This window comes from Sprattus sprattus, assembly GCF_963457725.1.
Source record: "Sprattus sprattus genome assembly, chromosome: 3".
Taxonomy (NCBI): Eukaryota; Metazoa; Chordata; class Actinopteri; order Clupeiformes; family Clupeidae; genus Sprattus; species Sprattus sprattus.
In genome coordinates, this window is record NC_137922.1 from 25,254,034 (window position 1) to 25,274,017 (window position 19,984).

Below are 19,984 nucleotides of genomic sequence, written 5' to 3' on the forward strand. Positions count from 1 at the left end.
ATTGTAATTTCCATCCAGTATCCTTCAGATGTCTAAATATGACTAAATGGCAGTGGACACAAGTTCAACGTACAGTTCTTGATGTAGCCTACTGGTCGGGCAATGGAAATCCATAAAATGTTAGGAAATAAATCTTGTTTGCATTGACACTGTGAGGTGTACTGTCAGTATCCATAATCCAGTCTTGAATCTCGCCTAGATTTGAGGTTTCTTGCTGCACGTCTGTTTCAATTTTCTCCCCGGGACAGTAGGTGGCAGCGTTCACATGAACCCGTGGCCTCTAAACAGACTTGCGTAATTTCTGTGAGGAAGAAGAACGTCGGCGCGCCGGGACGAACATGGCGGCTGGGTACCGGGGTTCCTCGAAATGGCTCTTCACCCCTGAACAATTGGAAAATACGCCGTCCCGTCGCAATGAAATCGAGCCGGACAGAGAATTATCTTACCGCCAGCAAGCTGCGAATCTTATTCAGGACATGGGCCAAAGACTCAACGTGTATCCTCTTTGAGATATGAAAGACGCATTCGTGCTAACTCTTTAGCCAGCCGTATGCAGGGCTCATGGCGCCTCGCCTGAAACATCGCCCTCAAAATTTTGGATGATGTGGCGTCGAAATGTGTCGTCTAATTGAAGCAAATTTGTCTCTTTCTATAGGGGAATTGTGTTGTTGTAAAATATCGGTAATTTTAGGCAAAGTATTGCATAGTGTTTGGATGAAGTCCTTGATTTAAAGATCAATGTCCGTGGCCTCTTTTATATTAGCCTGCTAGCTATGCTAACGGGCTAGGTTGGCTATCGACACAATGTCGAAATGGCGTGCTAGCTACAATGAAGATGCCGTGCATACATTTGTTGGCTAGCCAGTTTAGTGGAATTTTGTGATAATTAAAAGACCAGAGTCGTAACCTACGACCAGAAATTACAAACGTGTTTATTTTATGTTGTAAATCTGCAATTTGTCAATTTTACAACGTGTAAAAACGATATTGCGATAACGTGATCAGGCCAGCTCACGACAATAGTGTCTCGCTAGTGTTGCGTATTTTACGTCCTAGCAAGCGGCCTAGCATAGGTTAGAATTGTTAGCAAGGCCCGTTAGCCGGCTTCTGACCCAATCTAGCAATTTTGTTACATAATGCAGTATTTGCAAATTCATGTCGGCATCGTCAATGTTACACATGGCATCATATAATGATGCGTACTTTTTTTGCACATTTTGATGTATTTCGTTTATTGTCTAAGGGTCGCCTCGGCTTGATCGGAAATCATTAGTCATTGAATCTATGGGCTGTATTTCAGAGTTAGGTTAGATATTTTGCTCGGTACCAGTTCCAACTCGCTCAATGTTGTTATTGTCCTTAACCACCTTTGCCTTAGATCTCAGCTCACAATCAACACTGCTATCGTTTACATGCACAGATTTTATATGCTCCACTCCTTCACGAAGTTCCATAGAAATGTAAGTGAAATGTCTTGTGAGGCTTGGTAAAGAAGTAACATTGACGTGTTTCTTTCTAATGTAGTGTTTCTGTTGTACATGTGAAGATGTCCAGGGGTAAACTGTCATTGCTAGGTCTGTTTTGTGGCAGGGTTGCTGAACAAACAACTAATTATTTTGCAGTGTTTACCTTTTCTTCCCTGGATTACACTCTATCTATGCTGATCAATCCGTTGTTTGTGGAGCCAGACTCGAAGTCCTTTTGCTCTGTTTTCCTTGGCAGATAATTTCACCCACTACGCTGTTCTTAGCCGCAAAGGTGGAAGAACAGCCAAGGAAGCTTGAACACGTCATAAAGGTTTCGCACGCCTGTCTCCATCCACAGGACCCTCCGTTGGACACAAAGAGCAATGTAGGTGACGCTTCCACTGGCTCGATGAACGTCTGTTGGATGGGGATCTGTGTGGAGAGCGATCAGCTTGTTTTTTAGAGTCTTGATTGTGTATGAGCGGGTGAATGCCGTTTGTCTTGTTTCAAAGTTCTCGTTCCACACACAGGGCCCCTTAGGTGCCATAGGCGAGAGGAGTTGACCTTAACGAACTGTCACGTATTAACCTGCGTAGTTTCCTCCTGCGCCAATTTCCCTCTTATACAACATCAGTCTCTTCCCCAGTTGGCAGAATTAGTTATGGATAACCTTAATTTGACCTCTTGATGGAGAAGGGTTTATTTACATTGGTTGCCTATGCAGAGTAGGTGGGCTAGTACGTCATCACTCTCCTCCTCAAAGAGTGTGGGAGGGAGAAGGCCTTGCACCTTCTTAATAAAATATCATTACGCTTGAGGGATCACAGTACATTTGGATATCTAGTAGCTGGCCAAGTTGCATTTTTATTGTAGATAATACTTCATTCTGTCAGTTTTATTAATTGCATCTGTTTTGCGTTCCTTCCCCCTTCTCTGGGAAACTTGAACAGAAATCTAGTCTATAAGTTGATGTAAAAACAAATGTTATCTATAGTAGGGCTGTGCAATTAATCGAATTTTGATCGCGATATCAATTTTTGGGCCAAACGATCTCCAAACTCATATAATTGACTTGAAACGATTAATTTCCGTAATTCAGTCTTTCCCCCAAAAGCATTCAACGCGGTGAGAGGGAGTTAAATCTTATACTGGCGTTTGACATCACAAAGTTATATGCCACTAGCCGGAGGCGGGACATGCCAGTGAGCCGCCAATCAGCAGCATCGACCGTTGACAGATGTTCATGACAGCACAGGCTCTAGCCAATCAGATCACGATTATGGTCACGTCTCAAAAGCGAAGCAAAAAAACCTAAAGATGGGTGACCAAACTCCGTAGATGGTCTCATTTGCACCTAAAAGTTGGTTGTTTTTACCTTATACTTTTATAAAGTTACCGAGAAATAAGCACTGCACAATGTCAAACCCCCATTATTGTAAAATATGTCTGAGAGGATTTGCGAGGTGTCTGAGCTACCTATCATTCACTTTGAATGGGGATCCGTCAACCTTGACGGTTCAGCGCATTCCAACGCATATAGCGTGTACACAACAAATACAATTTTAAACGGAAATTTCAAAGTTCTCAGTAAATAAATGCATCATGTTTTCAAACTCAGAATTAATCGTTTGAATAATCGTGATTTCAATATTGGCCAAAATAATCGTGATTATGATTTTTCCCATAATCGAGCAGCCCTAATCTATAGGTAAATGGACACGCGTCTCGACATATGACAGTGTTTGCGGCATCACGTTGTGATGTGGCCTGAACAAAAAGGAAAAGACAATTTTGTGACCAGTCACAGAATAGATTCGGGATACAAAATCTGTGTATTCCAAATTAATATAGTATTCTGCTTGGCCTATTTCAGTTCAGGCCATGGCTTAATATTTGAAATGCACTATAACCTAATCAGCAAATGTAAGTGATTGCATCACACTTGATCAATTGAGCCAGTTAGCCAACCATGATACCGGTAAAGAAATGAGCTGCAGACTTACACACTGATGTTCCGGGAACAGGTTTAGTTCTCGTCACAGGAGTGGGGGCTCTTATGAGTAACACAGCTAGGGTTACGGCAGCTCACTCCGTATTGCCGGGTGGGTCTCTGGGGATGCACAGAGAATTCCCAAGATGGGGGGGACAGGCTGTCACCGTGGGGGTCATTCTCAGAGATGGAAGTTAAAGGAAATGGGCCAAGTATCCAAGCAAAGAGAGAGAGTTGCATGAGTGAAAGGGCCAAGTATCCAAACAGAGAGAGTTGCATGAGTGAAAGTCTGTTATGGTGAACCAGGGTGGTGATGTAACTGTATTGTGTGTCGGACTCCAGGCCTACCTTACGCAAGCTCAAGAACTGGTCCTTCTAGAAACGATTGTACTGCAAACCCTCGGTGAGTTTCCCTTGTCTGTCCACACATGGCACTCACAAGGCCTATATCCACACCTGTGTTTATATTCCTGACAAACGGGCGACATCGTGCTCTAACCTCATGTTGTATTCCAGGGTTTGAAATTACAATAGAGCATCCACACACAGATGTTGTGAGGTGTTCCCAGCTAGTCCGAGGTAGAGGATTTCTCCTTCTCTTTCCAATCCTAGCTCTACTGTGACATGGACTTAACTCTTAGTTAAAACACACACATACTGATATCTGTAATCCCGATCCGTCATGGGATATTGTAATAACTGAAAGCATGCCTGTTACTTTTGTAGGAACTCTTTAAAAAATACTTACAATTTTATTTTGTCGCTTTCAAGTCATTTCCTCTCTTGTTTTGCCTCCACAGCAAGCAAGGATTTGGCCCAGACTTCCTATTTCATGGCTACCAACAGGTTGTTATCCTGACCCTCTTTGTTGCACTGTGATGGCACACTATAGCTTCCTGTTCTGCAGGGTACCCCTTCCTGTGTCCAACCCCCTCTTTGCGCCGGGGCCTCTGGGAACCCCCCGGGGCGCGCACGTACACGTGTGCTGTTCCGGCGGGCAGTACCGGCCCTGGCGCTGTGCGGTGTATTGTACGAGGGTCTGGAGTTGGCACAGAAGGGCCGTATGCCCCATAGTGAAGTGTAGTGGTGCTGTTCAGCGTCCTGTTGCTTGGTTCAGAGTGCATAGGTCTAATGACACAATTGGTAGCCTGAATATTGCAAGGGTGTTAACTTAGAGATTGTCCCGGTAAGTATAACAGACATTCCCTTTTTTTCCTTCACATAAATGAAATCTAAATTATTGAATAGAAAATAGTTAGTATGTAATACGTGTACCTAGCTAGTATAGCCAGCGTGTAATAAATATGTAATTTATCAACAATTCTTATTTTATAGTTCATTTAAAACCAAAGAAACTTAAGATTTAAAAATTATATTTTTTTGTGTTTTCCGGACTTGTAAGTCACGATCTCAACCCTCAATCTAAACTCCCAAGTTATTATACAAGTCGGACTGATTGCGACCTTGAAGACAGATAGCCAAAACTTCTTCAATCTGGGCGGCTCTTCAACTAATCTGGGCAGGTCAAGGCGGGATTGGCTTTAGAGTAGAGCAGAGAAGTAGTTCTTGTCCAGTCTAGTTCTTGTCATTGTTTCATATAGAAATAGAAATTTGTGCAAATAAAAAGTTGGTTGATGAGCCATTTGTAAGGAAGTTTTACTCGTTGAATTTGTTTAGTCCACAGAATCAAGTTTGGTTTCTTTGTTTGTGTAGGCCTAGTTGTTTTAGCTCTGCCAGGTCGGTCTGGACCAGCCAAACAGCCCCTCACATTTTGAGATCGAAATTCTATGAGATGATCATGTAATGGGCTTAGTTCCTCATAATACACATATTCTCATGTAAATATAACTGGTCAGGTAAAACATTCTAGGTTATTGTCCATATTTCCTCATTTCGTGTAAATTAAGTCTGAAGTTTTTCCTTGCGGAAGTGTTTATCTATGCATGGGTTTGCATAGATGGAAATGACTGGTGTAGCAGGGTTCTCCTGTGTATTTAGAGGTTGATTTTGGATCTTGCCACGCTTCACTATTAAATCCACACAAATGTCAGTGTTGCGTAATCAAAATAATTGTTCACTCACTTTATGATGGTGGAAAAAGTGACTTTCAGTCCGGAAAATACTTTAAAACTAATTTAAATTGCAAATAAAATTGTTTTAATAACCTTGTAGATATTTCCTTAGGCTGTGAATTGCTAAACAAATTGATTAAGATCTGTGACAGCACAGCAGTGTACGGTGTCTGGATTGCAAGGGAAGCAAAGATCTGAAGTCAATTTGATCCTAATGTCTCTCTCTGTTTTAATTGGCTCATTTAAAGAATTAGTTTACAGGCTGAGCACCTCTGTTCTGAGTGTGAATGAAAGATGAAAGAATTGGTTCCTCTGCCCATCAGTTGTCTTTCATTGTCACTCACAAGCCTTCAAGATCCATGTTGTTAATTCAACCTCCAAAACTAAAAAAAAAGCTAAAGCTAGGCTCCGCTGGCGTCACCAGTAGCCTGGTTGAGCCTCGGCTGAAAGCCCGGAGTGCTGTGTCAGTCCCTGTCCAGACACTGTTCATGCTCCCTGTGGATCACTGGGGCCAGACTTAGCAGGCTGTGCCCAGTATGTGACTCTTATCTTTAAATCGTCTGTCAGTTCACCCATAGTCAATGCCCCCATCTGTGGTTGCCATGGCCGATGTTTAGCTCACTGCCTAGGAAGTCTTGTAGTGGACCAGTGAATACGCCCCAATACCAGTGCTCTTGTGATAGTAGAGAGTTGAATGTGACACGCACTGAGGTGGTGGTGGTGGTGGTGGTGGTGGTGTGTGTGTGTGTGTGCCTTCCTCTCACCAGTTCCGACTGTCCACCAGTTTGATGTATTTGCGGGGCTCCCATAGCACATAGCTGACACACATCACTAGCGCTTTAGAAACGCTGTAGTTCCACAGTTGCCATGCCGATGCAGTAGACATGTTTGAAGCTCAGATGCTGACATGGCATTGAGCCAAATTTACTTACTTCCCTGAAATATCAAAAGGATTCACACACATTCTAGTACCACTGTTCATGCTGACCAATTGTGTTTATAAATTCTTAGAAAAAAGAAAAGGCTGTACTTGCAGATTAAACTGTTGCTTAGAGATGAGTTATTTAGTAGCCAGTGCCGGCCTCGAGGACTAACGGAGCGTCCCTCGTCCCTCTCTGTGTTTGTGTCTCCTCTCTTGCATGTCCTGCTCCGTCTCCTTGGCGACCTGCAGCCTCCACCTCACCACCTTCTGCCTGCAGCATCGTCCCCAGGTGGTGGCCTGCGTGTGCATCCACCTGGCCTGCAAGTGGTCCAACTGGGAGATCCCCATCTCCTCCGACGGCAAGCACTGGTGGGAGTATGTGGACAGTGGCGTCACGCTCGAGCTCCTCGACCGTAAGATATCCACCAGCGCCCTCATTCTTACAGTTTCAGTTTGTTTATTTGATGAAAAGGGACAGTGTACATTACCTTCACCCACCTTCACTTTCACCTTCACCTTCACTAAACATTAAAATGTAAATGCACCCAATTGTAGCCAAAAGGCTAGTTTCCATTGGCAGTCCCCCTGCCAGAGTGAAAATGGCTAAACAACTTAAAAGTTAAGTTACCCTTACCCTAAGGGTTTTTCCTTAAAAGCTCCTAAACCTTTGGAAGGCAGTGGCTTTGGGTGTAAGTGTTGGGCACATGAAGACACACACAGACTAGGCTGCCATGTAACTTATGTTTCATCCTAACGAGCCTTCATTAGGCATCTCCTCAGCACTGACGTCCCATGTACTGCATGTATCTCTGTATCCGTTGGCTTTGAACTTCTCTCTGGGGTTTGGAGCTTGTCATTTCATCGTCTCTCCACCACCACCACTGTGACGCCGAATCCTAAAACGTCTCTCGTTATATCCTAAGCACGAACAGAACCTTGCTAACTCAGACTTTGTTCTCTGGTGCAGAACTGACTCATGAGTTCCTTCAGATCCTGGAGAAGACCCCCAGCAGGCTGAAGCGCATCCGAAACTGGAGGGTACGTACCACAGGCACAACAGAAGTCTGTGTCATCTGCTCTCTGTAGTACCACAGACACAACTCTCTAGTACCATAGGAACGACGCCAGTCTCTGCCCTCTGTAGTACCACAGACACAACTCTCTAGTACCATAGGAACGACGCCAGTCTCTGCCCTCTGTAGTACCACAGACACAACTCTCTAGTACCATAGGAACGACGCCAGTCTCTGCCCTCTGTAGTACCACAGACACAACTCTCTAGTACCATAGGAACGACGCCAGTCTCTGCCCTCTGTAGTACCACAGACACAACTCTCTAGTACCATAGGAACGACGCCAGTCTCAGCCCTCTGTAGTACCACACGCATGGTGCCAGTCTATGCCCTCTGTAGTACCACAGGCACGACTCTTTAGTACCACAGACATGACGCCAATCTCTGCCCTTTGTAGAACCACACGCATGGTGCCAGTCTGTGCCCTCTGCCCTCTCTATTACCGCAGGCACAACTCTCTAGTACCACAGGCACGACAGAAGTCTGATGCCAGTCTGTGCCCTCTGCCCTCTCTAGTACCACAGGCACGACGCCAGTCTTTGCCCTCTGCCCTCTCTAGTACCACAGGCACGGTGCTAGTCTGTGCCCTCTGTAGTACTGCACTTAGTCCGTTATAGAAAAAACTCCTCGGTCATGTAATAATATAATCCTTTAATCATTAATCTGCAACTTTTGTGGTAAATGAGTCAATGTCAATAAGTTACATGATCACTCATCACATCAATTGTTCTAAAAATAGCCTTGCCTTTGAGTAAACCAGTAAGTGTGACCTCATGGGTGTTGTAAGGCCTGGGTGTCAACTTTAATATCTCCCAGTTTAAAATCGATTGGCAGAAAAGCACTCTGTATAGGCCTATCTAAACCAGTAGGTGTGACCTCATGGATGTCGTAAGGCCTGGGTGTACGGGCCTCAGCCCTGAATGTTTAATTAATGTATACATCTGTCATTCCTATCATGTAGTCAAAAATGGTATAATTGATAAAAAATGCAAAAACTTTTTTTGTGAGCACCAGAGAGAGAGAGAGACCGCAGCGGATTCAGGGCCGGTGTTTTTTGGCCTCTGGTGGTAGCTATCGTAACGGGGTATAATGGCGGCATGTGTGTGTTATCGGCTAAGTTCACGTTGTCATGTTAATCTATTAATAAACTTATAAAGCATAAAGACTTGCCGACTGTTTGCCAAACTGACCGATAACCGTTGCAGCTACGCTGGCCAGCTTATTCACTAAGGCTAGACTTGAAGGTTTTGGATATAAGAAGATTGTTTTAGACAGAAACATTATGAAGGCAACGAGGTGCAGTGAGGCTAGAGGAGGTGTAGGAGGAGGAGCACTTTGGGCAAGAGCCAGGGACGAGAACCGTGGAGACTCAACTTTAATATCAACCAGTTTAAAATTGATTGGCAGAAAAACACTCTGTATAGGCCTATCTGAACCGAGACTTAGCAAACAAAGGCTGATGTTTTTGGATATTTACAAATGCATTTTTGTCTATAAAAACAAAACTGGTAAATGTTTTCTCCTGGTAACCTATGGCGATGTCCATGTCTAAAAAAAAAAAAAAAAAAAAGTGTGTTCATGTAGACAAGCAGTGTTGTAGTAAGGATGGTGTGATGTTCATGCGAGTCAGGCAGTCCAGTACGTCTGCAGGCTTACGGTTTCTCAAACTGAGTGAAGGTGGTGCATTTAGCTGCCAGAATCAACAGCTTTCAAAACCTTATCCCCTGGGAGGATGCCCCTGGACCCCTACAGGACTGGGCTTAACCCCCAAATGTGTTCGATGTTGGTTGTAATGTGGGAATAAAAGATGTTTTGTTTGAATGTGGTATTAAAACTATTCTCTTTTCTCATCCTTGTCTAGGCTAACCAAGCCGCCAAGAAGACAAAGTCGGACAACCCTGGCGACAACTCATTCCAAAGCATGTGTCTGGCCAAGAACAGCTCGCTGGACAGCCTCCTGGACATGCGTGGCGCCTTCTCCGACCTCTCCTCTTCCTCCTCTTCCTCCTTCCAGCTGGACATGCCCTCCGGCTCGGCTGCATCGCTCTCCCTCAACGGCATGGCGGGGCTGCAGGCTTCCGCCTACCCCTTTCCAGCATCCTCGGCGCAGGCAGACGTCTACAGTCTGAAGGCGGACCCCCTCGGCGGCTCCCTGGCCTCCCAGCCACCACTGCTTCTCCAGGCGCCGCTGGCCCCTCCCCCCCCACCTGTCCCCGCCCCTGCCAAGCTCTCATTGGACAAGTACCGGGAGAAGCAGGCCGCCGAGATGGCCATGGCCAAGCGTCGCGAGGCGGAGCGCACCGACGTGTCTGCCCCCTCAGCTCAGCCGGAACCCCACCGCAAGCAGGCGCACCACCACCATCACCATGGCAACAGCAGCCACCTGCAGCCGCTGGGTTCAGCCGGCGACGGCTCGGTCCGGGTGAAGTACGCCGCGGCGCCTGGCTCTGAACCCTCGTCATCCTCCTCCAGGTCTTCGTCGTCCAAGAGTCTGAAACGGCGGTTGCCGGCCTCGGAGAACGGCAACGGAGGCGGCAACCAGGAGGAGCTCCGCATGAAGATCAAAGTCTCCGAGCGCCACGCGGCCTCTTCCTCCTCCTCCTCTTCTTCCTCGGGCGGCTACGGTGGCCTGGAGGTGCCCGGCGGCGGCTCGAGCGGCAAGAGCAAACACGCCAGCCCGCGGCAGAGCCGAGACAAACACCGGGAGCACTCGAGCCACCGGCAGTCCAAACACGGCCACGGCCACTCTCACTCCAGCACGCTGACTCTGGGCGGCCATGGCGACGCCTCGTCCACATCCGCCTCCAGCCACCACCACCATCACCAGCAGCAGCAGCAGCAGCAGCAGCAGTCGCAGCCCCACCACCACCACCACTCGTCCAAGTCCAGCCGCAGCTCCAAGAGCTCCAGCGGCTCCTCCCACCACCGCAGCGGCGGCGGCAGTACCGGCAGCGTCCAGCAGGACGCGATGTGCCAGAGTGCTGGTCTGAGCGCGGCCTTTCCCGCCGCAGCCCTGCCGCACCAGGGCGCATACGGCTCCCTGAGCACCTTAGTAAAGGCAGACAAGAAGCAGAGCGAGAGCCACGGGCCTGACCCCTCCCTAGCCCTCAACGGCCAGCACATGGACTACGAAGATACATTCAACATGCTTGACTCCTTGCTAAGTGCCCAGCAAATGAACTACTAGACGAGAAGACGGTGAGAGAGAAACCATGCATTTTTAATTTATCTCCCATTTTATCAAGAGTTAAAACATACACACACAATTGTGATGTTGGTTTTTTTTTTTTTTTTTCTTTTCCTTTATCATAGTAAATGAGTAACCTCCACATTTACGAATCTTGACCTAAAACTTGCGTCTTGCAACAACAACAAAAAAAAGAGATCTATATATATATTAATATAGATAGTCAAATGCTACTCTGGAGAAGAAAAGAAAAAAAATATGTGAAGTATTCCCACCTGTCGAGGCTTCCTGCTAGATCAACCCCTTCTCTAGCAGCTGGAACTCAGGTCGCGAGTGGGCGGAGACGGGGTTCGGTTTCATTTAATGAGATGATGATGTTTTATACCGTTTGTGCTTGTTCCAATCAAAGAGAGAACCTCGGGTTCTGATGACTGTTTACAAGACGTGCAAAAGAGGAGAAACTGTTTTTTCGCGCATTTTTGTATTTTTAAACTCTATTCCTCAAACGCTCAGGTTTGAAGATGCTTAAGGATGTAACAACAAATATGAAAGTCTATATACATACATACATACATGCATACGTTCGTTCATACAAACATATCTATACAGATTATTATGTTGGTCCAATGGTGAATTTTAGGGCAGATCTTAAGCATCTTGGTTGGGGTCTGATCATTCACTCTGCTGCTATAGTGATACAGGACGGAAACCCCCAGGCTGTCGCCTCCAGACTCCTCCTCCTCGCCCCTGTGTGACTACTGACATAGCCTTTGAACACCAGGGCCACTGGCACGGCACAGCAATACATAGGCCAGCCAGCGCGCCTGGTGGGTTGTCCTGTGGCAGTCGGAGGACCTGCCGGCGGAGACGAGCGGAGAGGAGGCCAGGAGCGAGTTGGAGGAGAGTTCGGAGCTGGGTCGTTTTTGTTCCTTCAGTCTCGAACAGGTTCACGTTCCGGGTGTGTGGGGGGCTTGTAAGTTTTTGCGAATTCATAGACTTACGACCGTAAAACTGGATGCCAAAGGTAGTGCCTGAAACTCTCTAGAAGATTAAAAAGTCAGAATTTTAAATTACGTTTACAAGAGGATTTTTTTGTTTTGTTTTTTTTTCTTTTTCTGTAAAAGTGCATTTTAGAAGAGCCTGTTTCAGTGTCACCCCAGAAATGGGAAGGGAAAAAAAAGAAAAGAGAGGAGAAAAAAACTGATGGAAATGTAAAATGACATGTCTAAGTAAGCCCCCATTCGCACCATGCAAACTATTTTAAAAAACATGATTCTGGGTACAGCCTGATGTTTTATTTCTTTTAATATGCAGATTCTTGATTGTTTTTGAATGTCATTCAGACTCATTTCTGTTTATTTGTGGGTTTGTGAAACGTGCTACTAGTGATTTTACTCCACATAGGATTCGTGTAGCTTAAAAACAGACTGTCCCCAAAATCTTGATGTCCAGTGTTTCAATGAGAATAAACCATACGCATCTCAGTGACCTGTGCAGTGTTGTCTTTTTTATTTTTGTTGACACTTAGTTTTAATGTCTAGTCACAAAACGGGCTAAACTCACAAATATAAAATATTTTTCCCATTAAACAAACTCATTAACACTTATCAAATTGACAACACTCAGGGAAATATGCCCTGTGTTGTCTTTCCTTGGGCTGCTTGCTCTGTGGTTACTATGGAAACTGGTCAACTCCCACAGGATTGCGCCATGACTGTAGAAGTAGTTTTAGGAGCATGACCGCATTTGGTCTATCTCAAATCAGGTAAGTTAGGAGACTACTAGTGTCTGGAATCTTTATCACAAAAGACCTCTAGGTGTCCGACGATAGAGCCATATAATCACCATTGAATCGGCAGGTTTAACACATTTTAAATTACACATGTGTATTTTAAAACTGGAATTGTGAAGTCTCAAAATGTCCCCCGTTCTATGTTGGCTATACTCTGAAACGTTGTTACTGATACTGCCACCGGGCTTCATAGATCTGCCGCACAGTCATGTTGTTCTCCGTGTCACCTGTAGGTGGAGATGTTGAGTTGTACTAGCACTTTCACTCCGAATAGTCGGAGGTGGGTGAAGAAAGCATGCTTCAGGAAGCCGACACGGCGGTCCGTGGAGAATAGGGGCTGATTAATAGGCTGTCACTGGCGGTGTGTTCATACCTCTTTAAACATAGCATCCCAATCTGCCGACGACCAAGCCAGGTGCTTGCGTTCGTCCACATTCTGCAGAGGCAAACGTACGGATGCTCCACTTCACGCTCAAAAACTCCCGGCCCAGCAAACACCGAACAGGTCCTGAGCATAGCTCATCTAAAGTGGTAAGTGCACATCCCCCCCCCCCCCCCCCCGTCACTAAAATATGGCGCTCAACTCAAATCCGGATAATTTCAGTAGCATTTAGACTGGAAAATAACTACTCACATTTCGAAGAAGGTCATTTTGTTGGAGAACCTCATTATTTGATAGTGAGTGCCTCTACAAACCCGCAAATGCTTTCAGACCATTCCTGTCTCCTGGACAGACTCAGTGCTTCGGAAGGCATTGGTACATTACTAAAATCTGTTCCTACATTTTTGGCAGGTAGGCCTAAATGGCACTGAAACAGGTGTAAGTTTCAAAGAAAGGCTATTTGGAGCGGAAAAGTGCAGATGATGAATGATGAATTGTTGCCACTCTCACACGATAGTAGGAGTCTGCATTACGAAAAGGTGTAAAGCGTTTTAAGTGAACTGGAATGAAGTTCGCCCAGGGAAGTGTTGCGGCTCTGTGTCATGCCCGGTTCTATCTCACGTCATTCCCGCTATTTTTGTTTCTAATGAGAATTCAGTCTCGTGCTCCTCCTGCCTCATATGGGTTCGATTACACATAAGCGTTTTTGTAAAAACGGGACGCTAGAAAATGCATTGATTCCTATGATTTGGCGCGCTTGGCGTGTGCGCCTTTTCTCCACTATGCGTTGCGTCTTTGGAGCGTTTTTAAGGGGCTGAAAAGTTGAACTATTCTCAACTTTCCAGCGCAAAGCAGGGAGGCACGGGCACCGCTGGACTGGGCATAGGGCATGGCGGGCATTTGCCGGGTGGCCTGAAGCCTTTCATTATTTTTTTAATTCATGCCAAACTCGCGTCCACTTTAACTTCAATGCAGGCCATCCGTGACCGCACCATGGCCAGGAGGATGGAAAACAGAACGTGTGTGTCTGTGTTTTAATAATTTAGTGAGTTTCATCGTGTCTGCGTTGCTTGTATACACAATTTAAATATCCTATTGAAACTTCTTCTTGTAAATATTGTTAATATATGTTTGCTGTTCCTCTTAATAAATTAGTTAATTACGTTATGTGGGAGGTCTGTCATTTTTAAGATCAGGGTTATCGCAAACAGTGCTATCTAGGCTACTTTCTGACCATTTCTAACGAGTTAAACAAGATTTCGTTCTTTGTGGACACACCTGTCACAATCATATCGATTACAAACACCTTTATTTAGCGTAATAGGGAACGCCAAAGTAACTATAGGGCCGTCAAAATACCGTGCACTGGGGCCCGTCGTAACCACGTTACGCCACTGTACAGATGTCATCATTGACAGGGTATAGGCCGCAAGGTGAAGCACGAAAAGTGCTTTAGAAAATGAATCCCGTTCCACTCACTGGCATCTACACAATCTTTACCTTATAAAAAAGAACGAGTCGTGGTTAGTTACCAAAAAAAAGTTCGTCGCTGATTTTCCAGTCGATTGTCTATATGGCTTTGTTTTATGCAGAACTAGAGACTTCAGAGCGTAATAAGATTTTTGTCGGGAGCCGTGCCACGGTTCGACACGTGATCATGCTACACCAATGAGAAGGCTGCTTTTTGACAACAGAATGGAAAAATGGCGGCTCCCGTGCGGTTAGAAACATCGTTAAAGATAGAGGAAAACACTTGAACGTCCTCAAAATTGGGCTAAATTAATTCTAATTAGTGCTGTATACATAGCCGCGTCCAAGAAGAACAATGAGGCAAATATACGATAATGTTATTTTTATGTTAAGTCATTTAGATCAAGTTTGACATACATGGGCATACACATTACTGACGATCTTACATGGACTGAACACCCAGCACACCGAAGAAATCAAGGCAAAGACTGTACTTCCTACGTCAGCTAAGGTGATCTTAACTATGAGAAATCATAGGCTTAGATGATACACAAACAATTCCATGCAACATTGTAAGAAGTCATTACAGAAATACAATAATCATCCCAACTTTAGAAATCCAGTGAGGGGGCTGACTTTTCCTCATTGATCTGGAGCACTCACACCTAATTGTAAGCCCTGTCAGACCCTCGTTTGTAATTGTGATTAACATTAAATAAGGGTTAAATACATTATATCAGTAAGACACAGCACAAAATACAGTAGTAATAAGGATAAGTGCAACGGCCCAGTGGTTGAGAAACATTACACTAGGACATCAAGTCTGAAATGCCATCAGCGGTTGCACAGTGAAGAAAAGCCATGTAAATGCTTGAATTCTGAAGTGTGAAGTTTGCCCTTCTCAAATGCATATGTTGATACTCATGCCAATGTGGAAAAACTTCTAAACAAGCTGGGTCTTTAAAACGTCACCTGATAGTACATGGCAGGGAAGGTCCACATAAATGTGCCTGACCTTTTATATGTTTACAATATGTAAAGGCATTTTCACTGGCATTTTCATATGCAAAAACATACTATGTGGGAAAACATTTACAAGGTCTTCAACTCTGTTTGTGTGTGTGTGTGTGTGTGTGTGTGGAGGAGAAGACTGGAGAGAAGCCACGTGAAGGTGCCCAGTGTGTGCACACTCACACTCACACACATGCACATCCTCATATAGGCTGTAAGGTGAACCCTGTTTCCGTTTCAACCCGCTACACTGTCTGGCATCTACAGATGTGGCAGTCATTGCTGTAAGTGTGCAGACAGATTTGCCATGCACTTTATATGTTTTCACAGGGACTGGCAACAGGACATGTATCATTGACATTACCAAGGTGTCATCAGCTTTTGGAACCAGTGTGTTTTCAGCCTTGATCGGAATTCAAACATTTTCTGGGTGTGACTCCACAAGTGCCTTTAATGGCAAAGGAGAAAAAAAAGACATTTTCTGTTGCATGTGAGAAAGATGAGTAGGCCTACCTAAAGGCTTTTAAAAGTTTAGGTACTAACTTAAACTTGGAGCAGTCAACATTTGCATTTCTTTGCCAGTATGTATGCCACTTATATGATCAGTTGGCTGCTGATAATGTAAATAAAGCTAGGTTCAAGGCTTTCTGTATGACATCATCAGCCTTGCCAGAATTATCCATTCCCCCTACCACTGATGCCCTCCATCAGCACTGCAAAAGGGCAAACTACCAGGCTGCAATAATGAGGTCCTGTCTCAAACATAATATAAGTGCTCCATCACCTGCTGGATATGGTTGGCAAATAGAGAATGGGAACTTGCACGGCACCTGGATGACTAGAAATCCGGCCCCTGACAGTGTTTTGCATGTGATACACTGTGGTTGCAAAGGTGCCTGTGAGACAGACAGATGTTTTTCTGCAGGATTGTGTTGCATAGTTGACCTATGTCGTTGCTGTAGGAACTGGAAGATAACTGTCCTGACACTGACACTAACAGTGAGGACTGAGTGTCCCTAATCTGTTATTTCTTATTCAGTTTTGTACAGTTTTATATATCATATTTCATGTTTCATAAAGAGTGTTTTTATGGTTCATTAGTGTTGTTTTCATTTGTGGAAGAATGAATGAATGAATGAACAAACAGATGGTCATTGGTATTTACAATTACTGCCTTTTATTGATACATGGAGGTTAATTGTCACATACATAAAAATACTACTGTTTTTTCTGTGCGAGTGTGAAGAAAGAAAGATCAAGAAATATTTTTCATAAATAGCAAGAGGGAGTTTAAAGAGCAGTGTGTGAAAAAAGGTGAAATTGATGTTTTATAGTCATTGTGTGTGTTCAGGATAAGGAATGCTTGAGGAAAGAAGCTCCTCCTCAGTCTCTCTGTTCTGGTCTTGTAGCAACAGAGACGTTTGCCTGACCTCAGTGTTTTGAAAAGTCCATGGTCAGGATGTTAGGAATCCTTTACAATACCTTGGGCGCTGGTAGGTAGGTCTTTTCTTGTAGGTCTCCTGCAGAATATGGAGAGATGCTCTGATGATTCGGTGCTGCAGTCACAGGCTGTACAGTTCCCATACCAAGTGATGCTGTCAGGACACACAGCTGATGGTGCTGAACTTCCTCAGCTGATGTAGGAAGTACAGTCTTTGCCTTAATTTCTTCGGTGGGTGTTTGTTCACAGTCCATGTAAGAGCCACAGTAATGGGTATTCCCATGTATGTTAAACTTGATGTAAATGACTTAACATAAAAATAACATTATCGTATATTTGCCTCATTGTTATTCTTGGACGCGGCTATGTATACAGCACTAATTAGAATTAATTTAGCCCATTTTTGAGGATGTTCGGATGTTTTCCTCTATCTTTAACGATGTTTCTAACCACACGGGAGCCGCCATTTTTCCATTCTGTTGACAAATGCAGCCTTCTCATTGGTGTAGCATGATCACGTGTCGAACCGTGGCACGGCTCCCGACAAAAATCTTATTACGCTCTGAAGTCTCTAGTTCTGCATAAAACAAAGCCATACAGACAATCGACTGGAAAATCAGCGACGAACTTTTTTTTGGTAACTAACCACGACTCGTTCTTTTTTATAAGCTAAAGATTGTGTAGATGCCAGTGAGTGGAACGGGCTGAAACGAAAACCGTGTTCACCTTACGGCCTAGTAGCCGAGAAGAGCGATCTGATGAAAAGGCTGCTTTTGTGATGAGGTAAAATAATACGCTGACTTGAAACAATCATAGTGGATCAGATTAAGTTAATTAATATTTTTTAATATAATTCCTTTACTTAAATGTAAGTAACAAGGTTGAAAGAAATGACATGTCTAAAAAGTAATGTGACCTACGGTCAATAGATCATACTTTTGATAAGCCTACATAACAGTATTTTGGGTGAACTTTTCATAATGCTTCTCATAGTGTTAAAATGTTTGTGTCTCCTAGTGCACATTGATCGTTTAAGGCAGTGATTCCCAACAAGGGGTAAGTGGTACATACCACCTGAGGTGCGCAAGCAAACTGCAGGGGGTATGTGGATAAATTAACGAATGTGTGCAGCAGTCACTGCATGAATGAAGGGGTACTCATGGTGTGACAAAAAGGCTTAAGGGGTAGGCCTACGCATGTCAAAAGCAGTTGTGGAATAAACCCACGCTGTCACACAGCGCGCTTACATTTTCCCCCGTCAATACTTGGTGGTGGCCTGCTCTTGGTTAAAAATGCCCGGCCTGAAAAATGTCCCCAGTCCAGCCCCCATCACCGTGCGGTGATGTTCGGTCGTAGCCACCAAGGTTTCATTAGGCAACAAGGCACGTGGGATTATCCCTTACCTACCCCACTCCCACGAGTGCTATATTGCTTTTATAAAACAATTCTACAGTCAACAAAATAACTTTTTAACACGAAGTTATTGATTAAAAATGGTTTATTTCGCCATTGTTTCTCGGTCTATACACCAGGCTGTTTTGGCCGCCGCACTTTGCCAAGGCGTTACTTAAGCGTCTGCGCCTGTAAAAAGACGCTTATGTGTAATCGAACCCTATCTCTGTGAGATGACAAGGTGGCCATAGCTGTCAGGATTCTGCGTTAGGGCAACGTTTATTCACTCATGTTTGTTCATTGGGATTTCAAGTAGCCTAATGGTTGATAAGTGTTTTTTTGAAAATCTGAAACATCTGACAGACATGTCAAGTGCCTCATCGTGCCTGGCCAGACGATAGAAATAAGTACACTCTAAAAAGTAATTCAGGGGACCTTTTACCACTACTTAATTAAATGCATGGTTTCAAGGTAAAAATTCTAATTTATCGATTTAGATCAACCTTTTAAGTTGCAAACATTATTTAAATGAGTTGTGTTGACTTAATAATGTTGGTAATTACATCAACTTAATATTATTTGTAATTCAAACTCAAATTTCTGCATTCATTGAATTAAAACTAAATTTAAGTTGTAGTAACTTAATGTAATTGGCTTGACAACTTAATTTTTCTCCACCTTGAGTTCAGGAGTTCTAGGCTCCTCCTCTACCCAGTTCAAATTCCTGGACAACTTCAGACAGTTAAGACTGTGTTAGAAGAACTGTAGGCAGAACAAAGTTCTATTACAAAGTGGTATAATATAAAGGACATTTTCAAGGCAAGTTTCATTTAATTTACAATTAAACTCTACTTAATCATTCTTATCCACTGCTATGCTAAACTAAAGGGTTGGATGGCCGAAATTCACTGCTAAATATGACTAGCATTAGCTTTGTTTAGCTACAACATTCCATCAACTGTTAGCAAGTGTAGCCTAGCCTTTGGATTGTTGATATTTCTGTGATAGAGACTAAAGTAGTAGAGGAAGAGGGTTTCTTTTTTTTTTGCATTGTAAATGATTTTCGATTTTGGTTACTATTGTGATACAACCTAAAGTTTGCATTTTTCATGGTCTAAAAGGCTACATACATTAGTTTAGCATATACGTTGGCCCATATCTTGGGCAAAATGGTCTGGGGCTGCAAAATGTGTACATTTGAAACCTCTACAGAAACAGGGTTGCTAAAACATTACAGGTTACGCCATGGTCATGGGCAACCTCTGTCATGTCTTTTCCCTTTGCATCGTTGTATTTTAGCATTATTTGAAAATTGCACCTTTTTCTGTTAGTAACTGTGCTGTTTGAGTCTTGTTGCTGTTTGAGTCTTGTTTTTGTATTCATGTTAGGTGTTCATGTTCATCCTGGCTGTATATGTTTTTGACGTTTGCCTGTTCCTTGACCTGAGCCGGTTGGATTCCTTTTTTGGATACTTCTGCCATGAACTCTGTTTTGATTCTTGGATTTTTGACCTATGCCTGCCTGTTGACCACGAGACTGCCTTTTCCCTTTGCATCATTGCCTATGAGTTTGATTAAAATCTTTGAAACTTGAGCTGTGATGTCTGCAAGTGGGTCCTTCACTAATGAGAGTTGTAAAAGTTTGCTAAATGTTAACAAATGTTTTACAAAATAATTTTTAAACTGGAGTTAACAACACACATTTTACACGTTTGACACTGTGGTTTTAAATACACAAAGGCCTATAACTTTGCTGTGATGGCATAACTGAGTATGCTTACTACTTT

General features: G+C 43.9%; 1 protein-coding gene across 1 annotated transcript; it reads left to right on the forward strand.

The window, feature by feature from the left end:
- Nucleotides 1-332: 332 nt before the first annotated feature.
- ccnt2b (cyclin T2b) lies at nt 333-11,895 on the forward strand. Its single transcript, XM_080834884.1, has 9 exons — nt 333-496; nt 1,379-1,460; nt 1,723-1,851; nt 3,799-3,859; nt 3,973-4,035; nt 4,257-4,302; nt 6,700-6,863; nt 7,418-7,488; nt 9,385-11,895. Exons 1-9 carry the CDS (start codon nt 339-341, stop codon nt 10,708-10,710), a joined length of 2,100 nt encoding a protein of 699 aa, XP_080691010.1. The 5' UTR covers nt 333-338; the 3' UTR covers nt 10,711-11,895.
- The last annotated feature ends 8,089 nt before the right edge of the window (nt 11,896-19,984 follow it).

What these genes read in the sequence shown, in the direction of transcription:
- ccnt2b (XM_080834884.1), top strand. Translation starts at nt 339, where the DNA reads ATGGCGGCTGGGTACCGGGGTTCCTCGAAATGGCTCTTCACCCCTGAA. An exon ending in ATGGGCCAAAGACTCAACGT is followed by an intron (nt 497 to 1,378) that starts GTATCCTCTTTG and finishes CCTTTGCCTTAG; the next exon opens with ATCTCAGCTCACAATCAACA. An exon ending in CACGCTCGAGCTCCTCGACC is followed by an intron (nt 6,864 to 7,417) that starts GTAAGATATCCA and finishes TCTCTGGTGCAG; the next exon opens with AACTGACTCATGAGTTCCTT.